At 41.4% G+C, this 21,615-nt stretch overlaps 1 protein-coding gene across 2 annotated transcripts in view; it reads right to left on the bottom strand.

Annotated features, from left to right (window-relative positions):
* The window catches only part of MCF2L2 (MCF.2 cell line derived transforming sequence-like 2), a 253,852-nt gene that overhangs the window by 53,021 nt on the left and 179,216 nt on the right, over positions 1 to 21,615 (bottom strand). For both annotated transcript variants that reach the window (XM_046003459.1, XM_046003460.1), the window contains exons 16-18: positions 5,193 to 5,259; positions 3,942 to 4,057; positions 2,703 to 2,772 (exon numbers count right to left, since the gene is read on the bottom strand). In XM_046003459.1, the coding sequence (XP_045859415.1) occupies positions 2,703 to 2,772; positions 3,942 to 4,057; positions 5,193 to 5,259 (253 nt within the window). The remainder of the gene's footprint in view (positions 1 to 2,702; positions 2,773 to 3,941; positions 4,058 to 5,192; positions 5,260 to 21,615) is intronic.

Raw genomic sequence — 21,615 nt, 5'->3', positions numbered from 1 at the left:
ATGCTTTGAGCAATGCAGAACACCATAGGCCTTCAAGCACCAAAACACAACCGTTGACCTGAACTTGCTCTTCAATCCAAAATTCCTTAAGGAAAGGATATACACTAACTAGCAGCATACGAAAGTGCCCAGGTATCCTCACCTGCTTATAGAATAAGTCAGGAGGCTAAAAAAATTGCTACCAAAAACTCCTATTCACACATGATCATTTATGCATTAGGATGGGTGGGCTCTGGTGGTGGACGATCCAGGTTCAATTCCTGGCTTTGTCAGTTCCAAACCAGATGGCCCAAGTTCAGTTACTTAACCTCCTTATACTTCAGTTTTCCCATATATTAAGTGGATTCACAACAGCAGTCAACTATGACTACTGTGAGATTAAGTGAGATGATGTATAGAAACGTCTCAACAAATGCCTAATACATACAGAGTACCCAATACATGGGAGTTATTGACAAAGCATTTTTTACTTTGTAGAACCCTTCTGTATACATTATTTTATTAGATTTCCACAATGACTTTACATATTGGTATTATTAAGCCTATTGTATGGAGGAGGGAAGTGAGACTCCAGGGGTTTAAGTGACTTAACATGAGGTCATGCAGATAGCAAGGGGCTCAACTTAGACAAGAAGATACATTTCCTGAGTCCCACCCAGTGCTCTTTCCATTTTGCTTTGTCACATCTCAGAGCTAATGGAACTCAAGGTAGACTACTGACAAATATTATTCTGCATAGAGCTTGGTCTCTAGGGTAGAATCTTCCTGGATTCTGCAGACTATAAATTCTGATGAAAACATTTGGCCAGAGCAATATTTCAAACCTCATTTTCATGATTGATGGGATTCTGCAAATATTATTTTGAAAAGGTCAACAGTTGTAGTAAATAATGGGTGAGGGACCCACCTTGTTGGCTAAAAAATAACACAGCAGCAGCCAATTCCCTCAAGGAGCCTCAAAGATTAGCTGATATGGTTTTTAATTACTCCATCTGTCCCGGACTAATAACTTTATGATTGAAAAGACCTTATTACCTGTACTATGTCTCCAACATCATAGATCATATGGGATTATATGCAGAGTTTATATGCAGGTCTGGATTAATGATTTCTTGGGTTTCTCCCAACATGGGGGACTATAGAAGGCTTGCAAAACGTTAGGTGAGGAATTCTTCTAGGAAAAGATGTTTGTCAGCAATTCCCTGACAATTGCCTTATACCTGGACAATTTTTTTAATCATTTGCATTTTTCCCAACAGGAATTCGGTCCTTTTCTCATCCAACAATTTAAATAAGCCTTTGCAATAATGACTTAAGCAACTGTAAAATAATCCTAAGCCCTGAAACTTGATTTCACATTGGTTGTTTGATGAGTGCAAAAATACAAAATAGTATAAAACATGAATAATGCTATAAAAGTAATTCAAAAAGGAAATTAATCAGATTAAATACAACATAGTGTTCAGTGTACCTTGAATTCTGGCACTTGACCAAAAAAACCTATGATGAGGTTGTGGTAAAAAGCCCACACAGAGCCATGGAAAAGGCTTTCCAAGCTGGCAAGAGCTCTGAGGGTTGAAGGCTCTGTTTTTCCCATTATGTCAAATGCCTTGAAGCCTGGGGGTTTTGTGTTTGCTTGCTCTCAGTTTATCACACATCCTGCTCTTAGACTTATCAGTCATAATTTGGGCTGTTTAAGATTTTTAAGTTGTTTGACCTGTTATCTCAGGCTCACAAAAAGGAAATAAAGGAAGAGAATAAAATGAAGGGCTATTTGAGAGAGAGGGGAGAAATGCAAAAGACGGAAAATTCAGGGCACAAGGATCATCTGCATAGTCCTCCCAAGATAAGAAAGTGGTGGGGAGTGGTGCCAGGTAATACACATCTCTGGGCCAGCTCGGTAGGCCCAATCAGCTCTTCACTGCCCAAAGCAGGGGTGCAAAGAGGGTAAGAGGGAAGTGGTCTGTGCATGGGGAAGGAGAAGTAGTCAGAGATGCTGGTGTAGGACAGGAAATCATAAATTGGGTACTAAGCATAAGAGGGACCAAACACACTGAACTCTACCTCTGAAGCTAATAATATACTATTTGTTAATTAATTGATTTAAATAAAATTTAAGAAAATAAACTTTGGAATATGCTCCAAAGTTATTTTTTCATTAAGAATAAAAAATAAATAATTCCAAACGAAAGAGTTAAAAAAAAAAAAAGAGGGATCACAGGCTTAACATATTCTGCCCATCCTCTCCCCTGTAAAAAAAATAAAATGGAGGAAAAGACATTTTCAGAGACTTTTAGTTTAGCATCAGTACTTCTCTTGAGAGTGTTAATACAACTTTAGTGAGGAATCTAAGCCTGCTGTGTGATTCTTTTTTTTTTTTCTCTGCTGTGTGATTCTTATTCAAAAACAGTTAGCTTAGTCATTCAGAGGAGGATCATGTTTTGGGGGTGCCAGTCCTCCATGTCCCTGAGCTTTGCTGAGCCCAAGCTTTTAAGTTGCTCCTGTCTGTCCTATGAGCCTAGTCAAACTGGACTCATCTCACGCTGGGGGAAATACTGCAAAGCACTTCTGCTTTGCACTTAAAAGGCATGTGTAACATTTCAGACCACTGGTGCTCCCATTTGCCCTTACTCCTTACACAGAAAAATAAGGGCTAACATTAATCACATAGTTATTTTGACTTACTGGGAGCACAGACTTACTCTCTTGAGAAAGCAACGTGCCAGAAGTTCAGGGTTTTCGGTGCACTTTTTCAATTCTTTTAGAAAAGTCCTAGGGAAGGAAGAGTATAATCACGTTTTGATTTTTTTACATGTATGTGGTTAAAACACACAAGGTGGTTTTTTTTTTTTAAGTAAAATCACATAAGATTTTAAGTGCTTAGAAAAATGCTGTTTTCCAGGATTTATTGCTCTTGACTCATCTTCAAAATACTGATTTGGAAGAAAAAAAAATGTCCTGTGACATTACTAGGATTCCTTGAAGCCAACCACAGTTTGTCCTAATAATTCTAGGCACTAGCTACAGACAGACAAGCTGCAGTGATCCTCCCTGCTACATGAGAATCACATGAATAAGAATGGTTGTTGGCGGCTTCTACTGCTAATATCATTGAGGGCTTGAGGCAAGCCAGGCATAAGCTAAGTACTTCATAAACAATATCTCATTTAATCCTCCACCAAACCTAGTAAGGTAGGGTTTCGTAAATGTGAAACCCAAGGCAAAATAGAGGTTAAATAATTTTCCAGGGAAGGTAGCAGAAATGAGATTTCCATTTCAGTTGTGTGTCTGACCAATGGACAGGAGACGGCATTGGGAAACAACTGTGGGTCAATTCACCAAGCAGCCTCTTTCCCATCAATTACATGTGTGATTTGGAGTTATCATACTGAGTAAAGGGAAGAAACGAGCTACAGGTTCGTCTGTGAAATGAAAGGCTTAGAAGATGATCTCCAAAGTCCCTTCCTCCTTTAATTCTCTAGAACTCAACATCCAAGCAGCCCCAGGCTAAAAGGACAACTTGTCTGACCAGTTAGCGTTTTTCCAAGACCCTAACTCCCAGCACAACTCGATGATAGCAGGTATGTGGATGTGTGTCTTGGTCATCTTTGTATTCCCAACGCTGAACACAGTGCCTGACACAGAACAGGTCCTCAATAAAGGCAGACACATGAATAGTTAAATAAGCAAAAAAACACACAGAAAAGATAACATTAATGCCTGATACATGGTACATCCTCCATTGACATCTTTCCCTTCTCCCTCAGAGATCTGTGGCACTTCTCTCCTCCTTCTCACCCCATCCCATCCCAACCAAGTCCACTGACTCTGGACTACTTGTTTAAGCAACATACACACACGTTCATCTCCAAATCCCATCAGTCTGATTTCCATTTTTCTTTTACTTTCCATTTTTCCCGGTAGTTTGAATTATTATATACCTGTTGTGAAATTCATAAAGTTCCCTAATATTCCCAAAGAGAAACTCCTTGTTATTCTGAAGAACATCTGGAATCAGATGCTTCAGCCAAATAAAATCCATTGGAGTGATATAGCCCTGCAAAGGAGGAAACAAGGTAGGTTTTACAGATAGGAACATTTAAGAGATGATCTAAATCAGCTACTCCAGGGACCAAAACTTTAATATTTGGAAAATACGGCACACTTATTTCCTGAAAGTCATTTCATCAAGTGCTTTCTTTTGATATGACTCCCTTCATGTGTCCATCTTCAGAAGAAGATGGTTAAATTTAAATGGCAATGATAATAAAATGGCATTTTATAGAAAGAATAAGCATATTTTAAAATGTTTATGTTATACAAGTCAAGTGTGAAAGTAAAAACCTTATCCATCATTTATAACCAAATGAAATTACTATTGTTTTATTATATTTTCTTCATGACTTTTTTTTTTAAAGATTTTATTTTATTTATTTGACAGAGATCACAAGTAGGCAGAGAGGCAGGCAGAGAGAGAGAAGAGGAAGCAGGCTCTCTGCCGAGGGGAGAGATCCCAGGACCCTGGGATCATGACCTGAGCCAAAGGCAGAGGCTTTAACCCACTGAGCCACCCAGGTTCCCCTCTTCATGACTTTTTTAAAAAGCGTATTTTATACTGTTTTTAACTTAATCTTATAAGCATTTTTCAAAGTTGCTACATATTATTCAAAATAATTATTTTGTAGCAGTTGAACAATATTTCATTCAGCATGAACATCAAACTTTATTAACATCCCCTTTTTATTAAGGATTTTATTTCCTTTTGATATTTTATTATAAAAATTCTATTATAACTTCATACAGATCATTTATTTCTCAAGATTATTTCCTTAGGAAAATAGGAAAAATTGAAATTTTCAACCTCAAGGAAAATATCCTACTTGAAACAATTCTCCCTTATTACATGATCAAAAGCATTCAAATGATTATTTCCGTTGTTGGCAACCATAGGGTGAACTTATTGGGCCCTGCTAAAATCAGTATGAATTGATAAAATCCTTTGGAAGTTATTTGGTTACACGGGTCAATAGTCATAAGAATGTTCTTATTCCTATTGGAAAGATACTTGTGATATTATAAGAGCTGAACTCTTGGAAATTCTAGAGACATATGGCAACTATTTTAAGTCTCTGTGCAAAAGAACTTCTCTAATTTGAATACATGCTTCATGTCAACTATCACAGTCTACTTACATCAATTATGCTCTTAATCTCCTTTATATAAATCTCTTCCGTCTCGAGCAAGTCATGTATGATGCGCCTGAATCACAGCAGCAGGTAGGAATATGAAAGAGAAAGAGGCAGAGGGGTCCTTAGAATTCTTTTACAATATTGCTCATCGATGCAGTTCCCCTTAGTGGCCTACCTACTTAGGTTGTGGTTAGTTCATTCTGTTCTACTGAACATCCAAGGCCAACAGCTCACAAAAGCATACTCTGATCACACTGGCATAAGGAGAAACAATAAAGTTAGAGGACTCAAAATCTATTTATATAGCCAGTGAATGACCTGTCCTCTGGTGGGTCACCGTGTAGGGGTCAAGAAGGCAGAGATTGTAGAGTTGGAAATGCCAGGTTTGGATGTTTGGTCAGGAAGGCCCGCCTGACCCCTCCATTGTACGTGTGGTTTCTGGGATTTTCTCTGCAGCTTTCTGCTGTCTCATTGCTCATATCAAGATCTTTGACCCGCATGGCTGGACTTTGTTGTGCATGAGGTTAGATGGATTCCAGTCATGCTCCCTTTCTCAAGCATCTAATGTTTCAGTAGGATTGGTTTCCTCAGACAACACACATGACCTCTGTCTGCTTCCCTTGAGGAAGACAGGTGAGGGCTGTGGTGGGCAGAATGCTATGATGATGCCCCCTCCACTCCGGATTCCTGACCTCCTGTGTACATACACCTTTTCCCAGTTAATTAACTGACCATTAATTTGGGTGCTGCTGTGGAGGGTCTTTGCCAATGTGTTTTGTTCCAAATCAGTGGACCTTAAGATAGGTAGAGTACCTAGTTGGGCTTTCCCAGTCTCACGAACTCATCAGATCTGGGTCTGGAAGTCAGAAAGACTGTAAGCATGAGAAAGACTTAAGACAAGGGAAGCTATCCTTGGCTGGCTCTGGAGATGGAAGAAGCTATGTGGCAAGGAACACAGGGTGCCTCTAGATGTTGAGAGTGGCCCCCAGCTAACAACCAGGAAGGAAATCAGGGCTTTAGCTCCCAGGTCTTTAGCAAGGAACTGAATTCTCCCACAACCGCATCAACTTAGAAGAGAAAACTGAGCACAGCTGACCAACTTTATTTTAGCTCTGTGGGACCTGAGCAAAAAGCCAGTCATGCTGTGCATGGACCCCCTTTGCAGGAAATTGTAAGCTGTTAAGTTAATGGTCATATTTTTGCAGCAGTAGAAAAGTAATAGAAAGAGTGAGGCCAGTCCCCACACCTATCTCCAGATAGACTGTTTTCTTTCTCTTCTCAGACATTTTTTCTTTTGGGCTTTCTTTTAGGCTTCTAAGTGAGTTAGTGTTTGTACTGGTGATGCTGTGTAGAATGCATACATTTATGGATTCCTGTGAACTGCTGGTAGGTTATCTATTAAAAAGTAGCCTATCCCAGTAATTTCTCTGACATTGGCCATAGCAACATTTTTCTAAATATGTCTACTGAGGGGAGGGAAATAAAAGTAAAAATAAACTTTTGGGACTATTGGGACTATATTAAAATAAGAAGCTTCTGCACAGTAAAGGAAACAACCAATAAAACCAGAGGACAACCTATGGAATGGGAGAAGATATTTGTAAAAGACATACTAATAAAGTGTTAGTATCCAAAATGCATAAGGAATTTATACAACTCAAAACCAAAAAAAAAAAAAAAAATCCAAATAATCTAATTTTAAAATGGGCAGAAGACATGAACAGACATTTCTCCAAAGAAGACAACAGATGACCAACAGACTCATGAAAAGATGTTCAATATCACTCATCATCAGGGATCTACAAATCAAAACTATAATGAGATATCACCTCACACCCATCACAATGGCTAAAATTCAAATGAAAAGAAACAACAGGTGTTAGTGAAGATGTGAAGAAAAAAGAACCCTTGTGCACTGTTGGCAGGAATGCCAACTGGTGCAGTCACTGCGAGAAACAGTATGGAGGTTCCTCAAAAAATTAAAAGTAGAATTCTAGCAATTCCACTACTTAGGTATTTATCCGAAGAACACAAAAACACTAATTCAAAAAGATATATGCATGCATATGTTTATTGCAGCATTATTTACAGTTGCCAAATTATGGAAGCAGTGCAAGTATCCATCAACAGATGAATGGATAAAGAAGAGGTGGTATAGATCTACAGTGCAACAATTCTCAGTCATAAAATGAAATCTTGCCATTTGCAACAACATGGATGGATCTAGAGAGTATAAAGTTAAGGGAAATAAGTCAGCCACAGAAAGAAACATACCATGTGATTCCACTCACAGGTAGAATTTAAGAAACAAAACAAATGAACAAAGGGAAAAAAAGAGACAAACCAAAAACAGACTCTTAACTATAGAGAACAAACTGATGATTATCAGAGAGGAGGCAGGTGGGAAGATGAGTGAAACAGATGAAGGGGATTAAGAGTGCACTTATCATGATGAGCACTGAGTAATGTATAGAATCGCTGAATCACTAGATTGTACACCTGAAACTAATATAACACGGTATGTTAACTACACTGGATTTAAGTAAAAATAAATAAATAAAAATTAAAAAGCTGAACTAGAAAAATACAAGAATAAATGGTAGTCTATCCTAACAAAGGGTTTCTTTTTCTCTCATAAAATGGATATGACAAGGGACAAATAATCAAAGGACATAATACAGGAAATTCACACATATATAGAAATGACTATTTGTCTTGTGAAAAAAATGCTCAATGCATGCTAATCCAATAAGGGTGTAATAAAAAGAAGTAACAATTTTCAACTACTGGAATGGCAGAAATTTCAAATCTCAATGAAAGACTGATAGATAAGAATGTGGAAACACTCCCAGATAATATTGGTAGAAATGTAACTACGTGCAAGGTAACTTGGAAATATCTCATCAAAATTTAAAACACGTGCCGCTTGGTTCAATAATTTCATTTCTAAGAATGTTCACTATCTGTAATTATTTGAACTTCAACAACATGGGGTGCCTGGGGTAGCTCAGTCAGATAAGCATCTGCCTTTGACTCAGGTCATGATCCCAGGTTTCTAAGATCAGCCTGCTTCTCTCTCTCTGCCCCTCTGCCCAGCTCATTCTCTCTCCCCCCTCCCTCTCTCTCCAAAATAAATAAATCTTTAAAAAAAAGACAAACACCAACATGAAGAACAGTTTACATAGTATGACTATGTAAAAATGAGTATGTGTGCATATATATGTAAAATTGTGTACACTCAGAAAATTCATGCAAAGAAACTTAAGACACTGTTAACAGTGATTGCTTTTGGAGAGTTGAACTGAAGGCTAGAAAGCAGGGAAGGAGAATTTTTACATTTTACTCTATGCTATTCTACAGTCTTCGGTTAAAAAAACTTCACCAAGTTTTATAATTTAAAAAATGGTTTACATGACATTTTAAGATGAATGTTACTGGAGTTATAATATATATTTATATATAAATATAAGTTGTTTATATTATAAACAACTTAGATATTTTCTAGCTAAACAATTATTTTTTCTTAAAATAACAATTTTTGTGTCTATTTTTTCTTTTTTTAAAATTAGTTTCAGAGATAGAGTTCAGTGATTCATCAGTTGCATGTAACATCCAGTGCTCATTGCATCACATGCCCTCCTTAATGCCCATTACCCAATTATCCATTCCCCCCCATCCACCTCCCATTCAGCAACCCTCAGTTTATTTCCTAGAGTCTCTAGGGAGGTTTGCCTCCCTCTCTATTTTCATCTTATTTTATTTTTCCTTCCCTTCCCCTATTATGTTCATCTGTTTTGTTTCTTACATTCCACATACCAGTGAGATCATATGATAGTTGTCTTTCTCTGGTTGACAACTTCACTGAGCATAATCCACATCATTGCAAATGGCAAGATTTCAGTCTTTCTGATGACTGAGTAATATTCCATTGTATATATACATATCTTCTTCATCCACTCATCTGTCAATGGACATCGGGCCTCTTCCCATACTTTGGCTATTGTGGACATTGCTGCTATAAATATTGGGGTGCATGTGGCCCTCTGAATCACTATGTTTGTATCCTTTGGGTAAATAACCTAGTAGTGCTATTGTTGAGTTGCAGGGTAGCTCTATTTTTTAACTTTTTGAGGAACCTCCATACTGTTTTCCAGAGTGGCTGTACCAGCTTGCATTCCCACCAACAGTGTAGGAGGGTTCCCCTTTCTCTGCATCCTCACTAACATCTGTTGTTTCTTGAGCTGTTCATTTTATCCATTCTGACCAGTGTGAGATGGCATCTCATTGTGATCTTGACTTACATTTCCCTGATGCCCAGTGGAGCATTTCTTCATGTGTCTGTTGGCCATTTGTATATCTTCTTTATGCCTATTTATAAGTGCTCATTATAAGACAAGACTGGTAAAAGATAGTCACTGACAGTGGATACAATTTCAAGAAGTATACAGACTATCAAATAGCTACTTTAAGATCACATTTAGGGGCACCTGGGTGGCTCAGCAGTTAAAGCCTCTGCCTTCAGCTCAGGTCATGATCCCAGGGTCCTGGGATCGAGCCCCGCGTCGGGCTCTCTGCTTAGCTGGGAGCCTGCTTCCTCCTCTCTCTCTCTGCCTGCCTCTCTGCCTACTTGTAATCTCTATCTGTCAAATAAATAAATCTTAAAAAAAAAAAAAAACTGCATGTCTAAAAAAAAAAAAAAGATCACATTTAGCTACAAAGTCACTAAGAGGTTCTGCTTTTTATAATCATCCCAAAATGACAACAGTTACTGTCAGAAGGAAATGGGGGCCTCAAATCCAATCTATTTCTATGAACTGTGGCATCAAGTAGGACCATAGCCACAGTTAAGTATTCATAGAAAACCAGAGTACGGCCAGCCTCTTCAGCCCTTATGAAGCACTGGGCTTAAGCGACTTGGAGAATCTGTTTAAGGACCTATTGGCAATTACATGAAGTCAGAAGACAGAAATAACTAGGTGGTGGGTAGAAATCAATTTTAGTACCCAACAGTTACATAAGAACTTAGAGATCTTAAGAGTTCTTAAGAATCTGACACAAGAAAGTATTTACAACTCAGAAGGAAAAAAAAAATTCTTCATCAGGTCATGTCCCAGTTTATAATTTGGAAACTGTCTCATTCAACCACTTCATTTTACTTGTTCAAGTGCAATGGGTACAACTCCAATGAGAAGAAGTCCCCTGTATACTCATCCGCCCAGATTTCAGTTCAGATTCTTTTTTTAAATAGGCTTCACATCACTGTTAAGCCATTCTTTTCCCTTTCTCTCCTTAGCTTTTTAAAAAGTATATAATATTATTAAATGGGAGAAAATCTATGATTCTGATGATTGCCTGCTTTATTATTCCAAAGCACACAATTTTGTAGAAAAGGCTATCAAGGACTTAACATCTCCAAACATCTAGTATATATAACGCAGATGAAGAGCAGAAAATATGAAAAGTACTTAAATAATGTAAAAACCTTTGAACACCTAGAGCAATTTATGTCCTGATGGGTATCTATCCAGAGGTAGAGCACTGTAATTAGGGCACCAAATGGAGTTGACCATGCCAGAACAGTCTGCAGTAATGAACTCTGCACTAGTGTACATTCCATTGCTTTGCTTTACATTTAAAAGTGGATCTCCCCCCACCTCCTGATCCTGAGGTCATTAAGCAGGAAATGAAAGGGTAATGTTTTAAGGAACTGTTTCTTCTCTGAAGCCGTATTTCAAGGCACCATAAAAACAGAGCTTTAGATATCTGGTTGCATTCTATATGACATCTCGTGTTTTTTTCAGATGACACCATAACCAAGGGGCAAGAATTGAACTTCGTTTAAAAACTGAAGCAGGGGCGCCTGGGTGGCTCAGTTGGTTGGGAAACTGTCTTCAGCTCAGGTCATGATCCCGGAGTCATGGGATCGAGTCCTACAGCAGGTTCCCAGCTCCATGGGGAGTCTGCTTCTCCCTCTGAACTCCCTTCTCATGCTCCTCACTCTGTCTCTCTCTCAAATAAATAAAATAAAATAAAAAACTGAATGCAGGATGCCTGGGTCAGTTAAGCCTCTGCCTTCAGCTCAGTTCATGATCCCAAGGTCCTGGGATCAAGCCCACCTCTGGCTCCCTGCTCAGCAGGGAGTCTGCTTCTCCCTCTCCCTCTGCCCCTCACTACCCCCCCACCCGCTCCTGCTCTTTCTCTCTCTCTGTTCTCTCTCTCAAGTAAAAACATATTTTAAAAAAATAAAAAATAAAAGCTGAATGCAACCCTATTTTGTAAGTAAGATCATTACTGTACATACATGTTAGGATTTCCTGATGTTTCTTCTTTGTCCATGCATCCTAATCCCTTCCTTCTTCCCTCCCCATTTCCTAGCTCTCTAATAGAAGAAAGAGTATCCTTTCGGAAACCAGCCTGTCTGAAGTATATTTTTATTTTTGCTCATTTAATCGTCAACACAATTGGCCATCAAGAGTTTTTATATACTTCTGGTATGAGAGATCACAGCGAACACACCACAAAGTATTGTAGATTTTTCCTTTTTAACAGTTAGTTTTCATCTGAAATCCTTTTTGCCAAGTTGAAAGGACTGTTCTTATTCTTCTCAAACTCTAGCACATCTGACATAATGGATACTCACCTTCTTAAGCCTTTTTCTCTCTTTGTTTTCTCTTTATTATTCAACTTCCATTTACCACCCTCCTCTCTGTTTTTTCCCTATTCCCTCTTTGCCTCCTCTTCTTCCTCCTATTGCTGCTCCCACAGCTCTGAGATCAGGTTTCAACTTCCTCTTTCCTCTTCTTTCATGCTATTGACCCTCCCACACCATGATCTTCCTCCCAGACCCTTAGTTATACTCAAGCCCATGTTGACACACTTGTCAGCTGGGTGCCTCCCAGACGCCTCAATCACCTCGGGTTGAAACAGAACTCATTAGACAGAAGTAGGCACCATTTCCTCGGTTCCTAAAGCACAGTTGTCATTTCAAACTCCTCCCTACCATTACTGCTTATTGAACCTATCTGGAGCCAAGCCTCATTATTTCATTTCTCAACATGCCTCTTGGAGTCACCTTTTATTCACCATTTCTGGTGCGGCCAAGAGAAAGCAAGCTTTCCCCTCCTCTCATCTTGAATACCTTGGTGCATTCCTGACAGCTCCCCTGGCCTCTGAGGGCTCCCTCCCACCAGTCTATTTTGCAGACCATTCGTCTATGTCCTTCCTAAAGCTCCATTTCCATCATGCCATCATTCTCCCTCTTCAGAAACTTAAAGTAGTTTCCAATTGCTCACAATCGCCAAAGTTCCTTTCAGGATTTCAAGACTCTCCATTCATGTGATAAGAATCTACTTGGGGATCTTGTTCTAAAAGTAGATCTGGACCGACAGATCCAGAATGGGGAATAACATGTGGGTGTCACAGGTAGACTCTGTCATTCGCACAAGCACCCCAGACAACCTATTGCAGACATTCTGCTGTTCGAACAAGTAACACTGATCTGACCCCATTCCTTTAGCCACCTTCTTCCCTCCCCCCTGCCTTTATTTTCTTAAACCTGTGTTATTATTTTACACTCCCTTTCAAATTCTAATCATTCTTGAAAACTCAGTTCCAAGTCTCTCTTTTCCATGAAAACTCTAACAGCTTTGAATGGAATTGGTACCATAGTCTTGTCCCTGCTTCCCAGGCAAACCATTAGATCCATTTACCAAACATTTATTGGTTATAGGCACCATTATAGCCACTTGGGCTCAAGAAATGCACCATAATACTAGGCCTTAGTTTGCAGTCCAGTGGCAGAGGCAAGAAAATCAGTACAGTGTGATAAGGTATGCGGCGGTCAGAGGAGTTAGGTGCAGAAAATGGGCTGAAATTAAGCCAAGGGTAGCAGGAAACACTGACAATTTTGCATTGAGTGAAGTTTAAGCTGAGTTTAAAAAAGAAAGGAAGCAAGGGGAACATCTGGAAGAAGTATGCCTCAGGCTGAGGGGAACAGTAGAAGGAGAAAATGAAGCGAGACACGTATGCTCTACCAGTACTCATAAATTCTTTGGTGTTGCTGGGCCAACAGTCTTATAGGTTCAAAAAATGCTAGGAGCAAATATAACCTTCAAGACCATTCAATTCATCCTTATTTTGCAGATGAAAAAATAAGAGGTCGAGAGCCTCAAAGTGACTTGCCAAACATCATTCTCTTTGGCAAAGCCAATGTCCTTCACACTGTTCCGTTGCCCCTCTCTGCCTGAGTTTGGAATACATCCAAAGTCCTATCTCCTGATTACTAAATAAAACACAAATTAAAACGAAACTAGTATGGTACTGTAAAAATACTGGGTTTCAGGGCATTAGGTTTTCAAGTCTATTTCCACCTCCAATATACAGGGTGACCTTGAGCAAGCCACTTTCTTTCCCAGGGTGCTCATTTCTTTATGTGTCAAAAGGCCAAATTAGATAAGCCTGAGTATCTGTGCTGGCTCTCAGTGAACATTTCCTAAATATATTACCATTTCTAATAAAATGTATGATGTGGTCTTTGGTCTAATCACAGCTTGCTCTTCGTTTCTTCACAAGACTTTCTATTCATCACATTCTCAATGAACTAAATAGCTAATGTGTAACCGAAGAGGGCGCCTGGACAGCAAAGAGAGGGGAGTCAGTGTAGGCTGGAGATGTCCTGGAGCAGGGGAAATCTGAACCAACCTCTGGAAGAGGTGAGGACTTGGCCAGGAAGGCAGTAGGGTGTTCCAAGAAGAAGGAAACACAATCAGGGTGTGGGACTTCTGGCCACACAGGGGCCTGGCAGGAACCATGCTGCTGGGGGCTAGATGGGGAGCCAGGGAGGCAGAGGGCACCCCGGATGGAGGAGATGCTCATCCTGCCAGGCTACAGCATAGACTTGATGCAGGAGCCCAGGGAAAGGGGCAGGAGATGCTTTGGCCAGAAGGGCTGGCCACTGTCCAGGAGCCCGTTTCCTTAAGAACAGAACAGGCCCTGCGGGCTCAGACTTAAGAAAGGATGTTCTTGGTTCTATATCCTTCTTCTGTTTCAATTAGGTGTTCTGTAATGGCACAATCAATTCTCAGAACTGTAAATGGTAACAATGTGAACAGCACAGACTCAAACAATAATCCTGTTGAAACCAATGATATTTTAAGCATTAAGAAAAGGTCTGATGAACAGAAACACTTCCCTGGCTCCTGGAAGGCTCACAGTTGAGACTTTTGCTATTGCCCATGTGCCATCTGTTCCCTTTCCTCTTCTTTTGTTTCTCAGGTTCTATATTTCGTCTTATGTCAATTGGATCTGACCTCATTCATTACTCTGACATGTTTAGAGTAAACTACCTCAAATTCTTTTTGGAAGAGGATGGGGCATAAATAAATTATGATTAAAGTTTATCTGGATGGATGCTTGTTCCTCAATATCATGGAATAAATAATGACAAAGTAATTCTACTCATACCACACTTTTTAAAAGAGGGATTGATTATAAACCGAATCTCATGAATCCTAACTCAAGTTAACCATCCTGCATCTGGATAACATTTTAGGGATTATAAAGTTTTTTTTTAATTACAAAATATGTATAATATCAAATTTACCATTTAAACAAGTTGTAAGTGTGTGATTCAGTAGCTCTAAGTACATTCACAATGTTGTGCAACTATCACCAGAACTTCTCATGCATCCCAAACTGAAACTCTGTATCCATTAAACACTAGCTCTCCATTCCTCTCTCACTCCCCCCAGTCCATGGTCACGTCTATTTCACTTTCTGTCTCTAAGAGCTGGCCAATTCTAGGCACCTCGTTTACATGGAATCATCCAACGTCTGCCCTTTTGTGTCTGGCTTTTTTCACTAAGCATGGTGTTTCCAAATACATCCGTGTTTTAGCATGTGTCATACTTTCATTTCTATTTAAGGATGAATATCTTTAGTTGTTTGCATATATTACATTTTGCTTATCCTTCTGTTGATGCATACTTAGGTTCCTTTCACCTTTGGCTCTTGTGAATAATGCCGCTATGAACATTGGTGTTCAAGTCTCTGAGTCTCTGCTTTCAATTCTTTGAGGTATATGTCCAGAAGTAGAAACACTGGGTCATATGATAATTCTATTATCAACTTTTTGAAAAACCACCACACTGTTTTCCACAGTGACTGCACCACTTGACATTCCCGCCAGCGATGCACCAGGCTTCTAATTTCTCCACATCCTTGTCAACTCCTGCCATTTTCCCATTTTTTTTTAAATGATAGCCCACCTAATGGATATGAAGTAGAGTTGTTTTCTTAACGTGTATATGTCTTTAATCCATTCAACACAAAAGAGCTCCTCCTGGGCATATACCTTGTTTCATTTATCCTTGTCCACCTGCCTTATAAGTAGGTAAATTCTCAATAAATGTTCATCGAATGGATGAGCAATAGAGTTAAGGAACAGACACCAATTCTGTGAGCAGAAATAGGTATTAATTGTCATTCTTATTTCGCAGAAGAGGAAATTGGGACTCAGAGGATTACGTGACTTGACCGAGGTCAAACTGCTGGCAAGGTGCTGCCACGGAGGTCAAGTCCAGGCCCTCTGGCTCTACAGCCAGTGACAGGGGAACTGATGTGCCCAGGCTGAAGTTCAGTCCACTGCAACAGGACCCACTATTCTGACTCTGTAGCATGGCTCCATAAACGACAGGGTCCACACAGTGAGGACACAGGTAAGCAGGTTAGAGAAAAAGGGCTGACTCAGGCCGTCATCTATTTATGTGTAAGCTTCAAGGGATCTGCCTCAAATCTCAGAGCCACGGTGCACAGGCATATCGGCAATCCAACTTAAGACATCCTGAATGAGACTTCTGGTATGCCAAGGAGATTCCTGGACTACTGCTGATAGGAAAACCATTATTACTTCAGTTCATGGGAAAGGGTAGTGCTGGTACTAACTCCAACAGGAATATCCAAGTAACTCAATAATTTTTGGCAAAGAAAAAAATTTGAGACTGCGAATAGGCTTCCACTTCATACAAACAAAGAGAAATCTATTGCAAAAAAGAGATTCCCAAAGGGAAAATACATATGTATAAAATAAAATTTGAAAGATCAAAAAACACTGAGAAAAGATGCACTGCTTTTTCCACCTTATGTACCTCTTTTGCAGACCCATTCTTATCTGTATCTACTCAGCAGATATTCCATTATTCTATTAACCCCTTTCCTCCCAAGAGGGTTTATTTGTTTATTTATCTGATATGATAAAAAACATACCTCTCAGAGATATAGCTCTCTTTTCCCAGTATTCCTTAGCCCTGTACCTGCAGGATCAAATAGGTGTTGATATTGGGCTTTACGACCTTATACCATCAGACCAACCAAGACTGATTCATGAAATGTATGTTGTTTCAGATTATATGATGTGTCAAGGACTTTAGAGCTGGCCTTTTGGAAGTGCTGTTATAAGAAAAATCTCAGTATAACAATACTGTTTCTAACTCTTAATTAATGGTCCAGTTATTTTAAGTAATACTCAATAAAAATCCCAGGAAGGCTTATAACTGTCCTTTAGAATTGGTTTGAGTAGGATTTGAACCACAAATACTCCACAATGAGCACTTAGTAATTATTAACTATTAAGAAGAGGAACACATAGGGACGCCTGGGTGGCTCAGTTGGTTGAGCCGCTGCCTTGGGCTCAGGTCACGATCCCAGAGTCCTGGGGTCGAGTCCTGCATCGGACTCCTTGCTTGGCAGGGAGCCTGCTACTGCCTGCTTGTGTGTGCTCTCTCTCTCTCTGACAAATAAATGAATAAGTAAAATCTTTAAAAAAAAAAAAAGAGGGACACAGAGAATGATATTCTATCAGCACAACCAAACTTAATTTTAAGTACAACATTTCTAACACAAATGACTGCCTCTGGGCCAGGCATGTAGCCCCTGCACCATAGCCAATAACTATTTTCTGAACATTCCCATGCTCTGTATTGTCTTCTCTGTCCCAGCCCATCCCAGGACCCATTCTACTCAGTCTGGAGAGCTCTGCAAGGCTGGGGCAATTACCAGACAACACTCCAGATTGTCCCTACATGAATGTCACTCATTCACTCCATTTGGATATGCTGTCCTGAGTAATAGGTGGAGTGAGAGGCAGCCCTTGGCCTTGCACAGAACCCCACAGGCCCGGGGTGGGGGCGGGGGGTGGGGGATGCCGGTAAAGCCTATGCCAGATCCGCAGGTGGGGAGGGGAGAAGAAATGCTGAGTGAACCCTCATAGGGGAGTGGTACCAAGTTCACTGTCGGGGGGCTGTCTGAGCACTGGCAGCATGGAGGGGAAACCCACGCCAGCCTCCCTTCCACTCACCGCCTCCCCAGTGGGGCTCCCCCCATCAGCTCTGCTGGGCCAAGGAGGATCCCAGCAAATAAGGCCTGGCTCCAAGACTGTCCTCACCCCTGTGGGGCCCCCAATGAGGGTAAGATGAACACATCGGAGAAGACTTGTATGTTGATGTGGAAGGAGCTGACCATTGGGGGGACAGGGCTCCCCAAGGCAGATGAGAACAGAAAGGGACAAGGTGGGTTCCGAGAATGGCCCGCGGGTGAGGGCCTCTGCGTACCCTCAGTCCCCTTCAGTTTCCTGTTCTGGGCAGACTGACAACGGTTTCACCCAAGCACTGAGGTCCTGGAATTGAGGGAGGGTGCCGAAGGGTGCCAAACCGCAGGAGCAGAGGCGAGAGCTGTGGGAAGGGGCTGGTGTGCCTCCAGCGCCTGCTTTGGGGCCTTGGTGGCTTCAGGGGAGAAGTACACAGGGACCTTTGTTCTGGGGGCGAAGCTTCTTGGAATGGAAATTTGAACATCTGACGAATGAAAATTCAACTCGACTGGCAGTTAATCTGCACTTACTCTGTGCAAGGCATGACAGGAGGTTCTTCAAGGGAACTGGAGATATGTGGGATGGGATGTCCGCCCTTGAGAGGTCTCAGGACACTCAAGAGCAGGGAACACAGATCCGCAGACAAATTTCACAGTGACAAAAGGCCACCGACTGTTACTGACGTGTCACTTGTTGGGCTGGGTCCACTGGTGAGAAGGAGGATTCTGGCCTTTGGGGTCTTTGAGTCCCATCCCTTCACGGGCTCACTAGCATGCATCTGAATAGTCCGTTTCACTCATGCTTGGCTTAAGACTGATGTGACACATTTGAGTGGAGACACTGGAATTTGGAGCCCAGAATCTAGACTAGAAATAGAAATCAGGCACTAATGGAGATGGATGGGATCACCAAGGAGCAAGTGTAGACAGCAAAGAAGCCCAGAAGGATGTGTGTGGGGTGGGAGGGGCTGGTGGGTAGGGCGGGAGGAAGGGGCAGCCAAGGAGGGGCTGCATTATTCTCATGGGTGATGCCATAGTAACGGAAACGACGTTCGAAGACGTGGAAAGAAACAAGCAGGTCCTTTTAGATTATGGACGGAGGCAGCATGAAGACCCTCTCTGCTGGCCCTTCACGTGAGAGGGGCTCTCGGCAGCCTGGGGTGGGCACGAGGACAACGGCCATCCATGCAGCGCATGCAGTGGGCCCTACCCATGCTCAGTACTCCACATACGTGATGGCTTTTGTATTCAGTCCTCACTGGTCCCATCTGGGCAGGAATTACTGTGAGGTACACAGAAGCCAGGTCCCTTGCCCAGATCCCTGGTCGGCAGGGAGTGAGGTCAGGACACCACCTCATCTCTCTAGCAGCCCAAGCCTTGCAGGAACCTGGCTGGTTAGGGAACACGTGGCCTGTGGGGTGTCTGAATTCAGAGAACAGTATCTGTACAAGGTCTGTGAGGGAATTTCTTGTCTAAGAGAGTTCAGAATGTACAAATTGAAGTTAAATGAGTCAAGCCTGGCACCATGTCGGTATGCTTCAGCTATGTTAGCCATTAAGCCAGTCAGTTATCAAATCCATTGCTGCTTTCATGATTTCAGTCAACATTCCTCTCTTCTTCAGGTCTCTTTTGCCTCTACCACTGCCCAGGTTCTTTTGGAGGTAGGTGAAATTCTTCTCTGCCCGTAACACATGATAATGCCCTGATGCCCTCCCCTCTGGCCCTCTCTCCTACATCTGCTTCCCGTCTGCTCTATCTCTGCCTGTCTTGTCCCTTCTCAATCTAACATGCCGATTGTAATTCTTCTCATTTTTCAAGTTTACCATTTTGATGGTACAGTACTTTCCCCAGTACTTTCCATAGTTCTCTAGTGTTCTGTGAAACACATTTCTGAGAGAGAGAGATTTAAAGTCATTTATAAATCTAATTGTAGTAGTCTCTGTTCATAAGCAGCTACTGTGGACACCGAGGACCGTGACAGGGTCCTTCTCCGTGCTGTCAAATCAGCATCACTACTATCACCTAATTTTTTTTTAAAGATTTTATTTATTTATTTGAGAGACAGAAATCACAAGTAGGCAGAGAGGCAGGCAGAGAGGCAGGCAGAGAGGCAGGCAGAGAGAGAGGAGGAAGCAGGCTCCCTGCTGAGCAGAGAGCCCGCTGAGGGGCTTGATCCCAGGACCCTGAGATCATGACCTGAGCCGAAGGCAGAGGCTTTAACCCACTGAGCCACCCAGGTGCCCCACTATCACCTAATTTTATTTCCAACTAGTTTTAGGATGTTCATATATTCTCTCCCAATAAAAGAAACATGAGTACTCTCTTCTATATCACCAAGTCTATCATCCTCTTCCTCTTCCTGTGGGGTGGGATAGGGAACCAGCCTCCAGAAAAGAAATGCTCCCAGATGGCCAAAGGGCCTGCCAGGCTGCTGCCCTCTTCCCTGCATGGTGTGTGTGTGTGGGTGGATGGAGTGTAAAACCAGAGCAGGCATTCTGGTTCACTCTGCTGGGTCCCTTCTCCCATCTACATCCTCTCCCCTCCCCCAACCGCAAGCCCTACATCCTCTTACAGCCTCCTGACTCACTTTTGAAATGATTTCTCTGTCTATGTGTAAATAGAGTGGTGTAAGTGAATGATTTTATGTTTTACTTCTATATGTTTTTCAATATTTGGGTCAGTTTGTATTTCTTGCAGGTACAGTCCTAGGTGTTCTTGCAGGTGGGACACAGGTGCTGACATCTGTGTATGTGGACCTGGTTCCGAATGACCTGGAGGGAATAGAATGGTAATTGAACATTTGCACATAAATAGAACATATACATATGACAGCTGGGGTGGGGGGAACTCTATGTGGAACCATGATCAAGGGTTTTATTTCATACAGATAAAGAAGGGAGGTGATGCGCTGTACTAACTTATCAGCTACTAACTGTATCAGCTAATGTATGGGTCACTGTCAGTGACTCCCTTACAAATCACATTATGTTAATATTTCTGTATGTGGTCTGACATGCATATGGCACTATGATCTCTTAGCAATGCTGACCATGCTCTTTAGGTAACATATGAAAAGAATTGCATGGTTGAAAGTATGGTGAAGCGCTTCAAGACAGCTATTACAAAACTTCCTAAAAATCGAGTTTGAAATAACAAATACAACGTTGTGTTTACAGTTTCAAACTCTGATTCAGTAATCTACTTTTATTTGTTTTTTTTTTTTAAGATTATTTATTTATTTATTTGACAGACAGAGATCACAAGTAGGCAGAGAGGCAGGCAGAGAGAGAAAAGGAAGCAGGCTTCCTGCTGGGCAGAGAGCCCATGTGGGGCTCGATTGCAAGACCCTGAGATCCTGACGTGAGCCGAAGGCAGAGGCTTAACCCACTGAGCCACCCAGGCACCCCATGATTCAGTAATCTACTTTTAACCCATTACCAGTCTTACTGCCTTTATGACAAGAAACCCAAAGTTTTTTTTTTTTTTACCTTACTGAAGTATTTGGGTTAATGTTTTGTTTTCTGTCATGTTCTGAAACATGTACAATTACAAAATCATTCAAAATATTACTTGTTAAATGATCATGTTTGTTCTATTGGAGAAGGCTAGAACATTTGGGGGACAAGAAACCAAATCCATAAAGCATTTATTTACAATCTCTTTCCTTATTAGAAATTTATATTCTCCCGATTTTGTCCAGTTACGTGCATGAAGTATTTTGAAAAGGGGGAAACAACTCAAAGGGGCCCTTCTAGCGGATTCTGGCTCACAGTCGATCATCAAAGTTAACGATCTCAGTTAACTGAACTTAACGCGGTAGGGTGGGTACTTCCTGGAGTCGTCAAACACCAAGAAGAACTGGCGGGGCGGGAACCATCACCTTCAGCAAAAGGCCGAGTTGGCGACGGAGGCGCGGGCCACGTTCGACTTTGGCAGTGAACACCGAAAGGTGCAGGAAACATGCACTGGCTGTGCCGCAGGGCAGTCTCGCGGCTGCCGCACCCCCACCCTCCGCCGGGAGCCCCTGATTGGGTCCTCACCAATCGCCGACTCCAGCCCGCCCCCG

Source organism: Meles meles, chromosome 4, assembly GCF_922984935.1.
Source record: "Meles meles chromosome 4, mMelMel3.1 paternal haplotype, whole genome shotgun sequence".
In the NCBI taxonomy this organism is placed as follows: Eukaryota; Metazoa; Chordata; class Mammalia; order Carnivora; family Mustelidae; genus Meles; species Meles meles.
The sequence above is the reverse complement of the archived record's forward strand: the minus strand, read 5'-3'. Positions and strand labels throughout refer to the sequence as shown.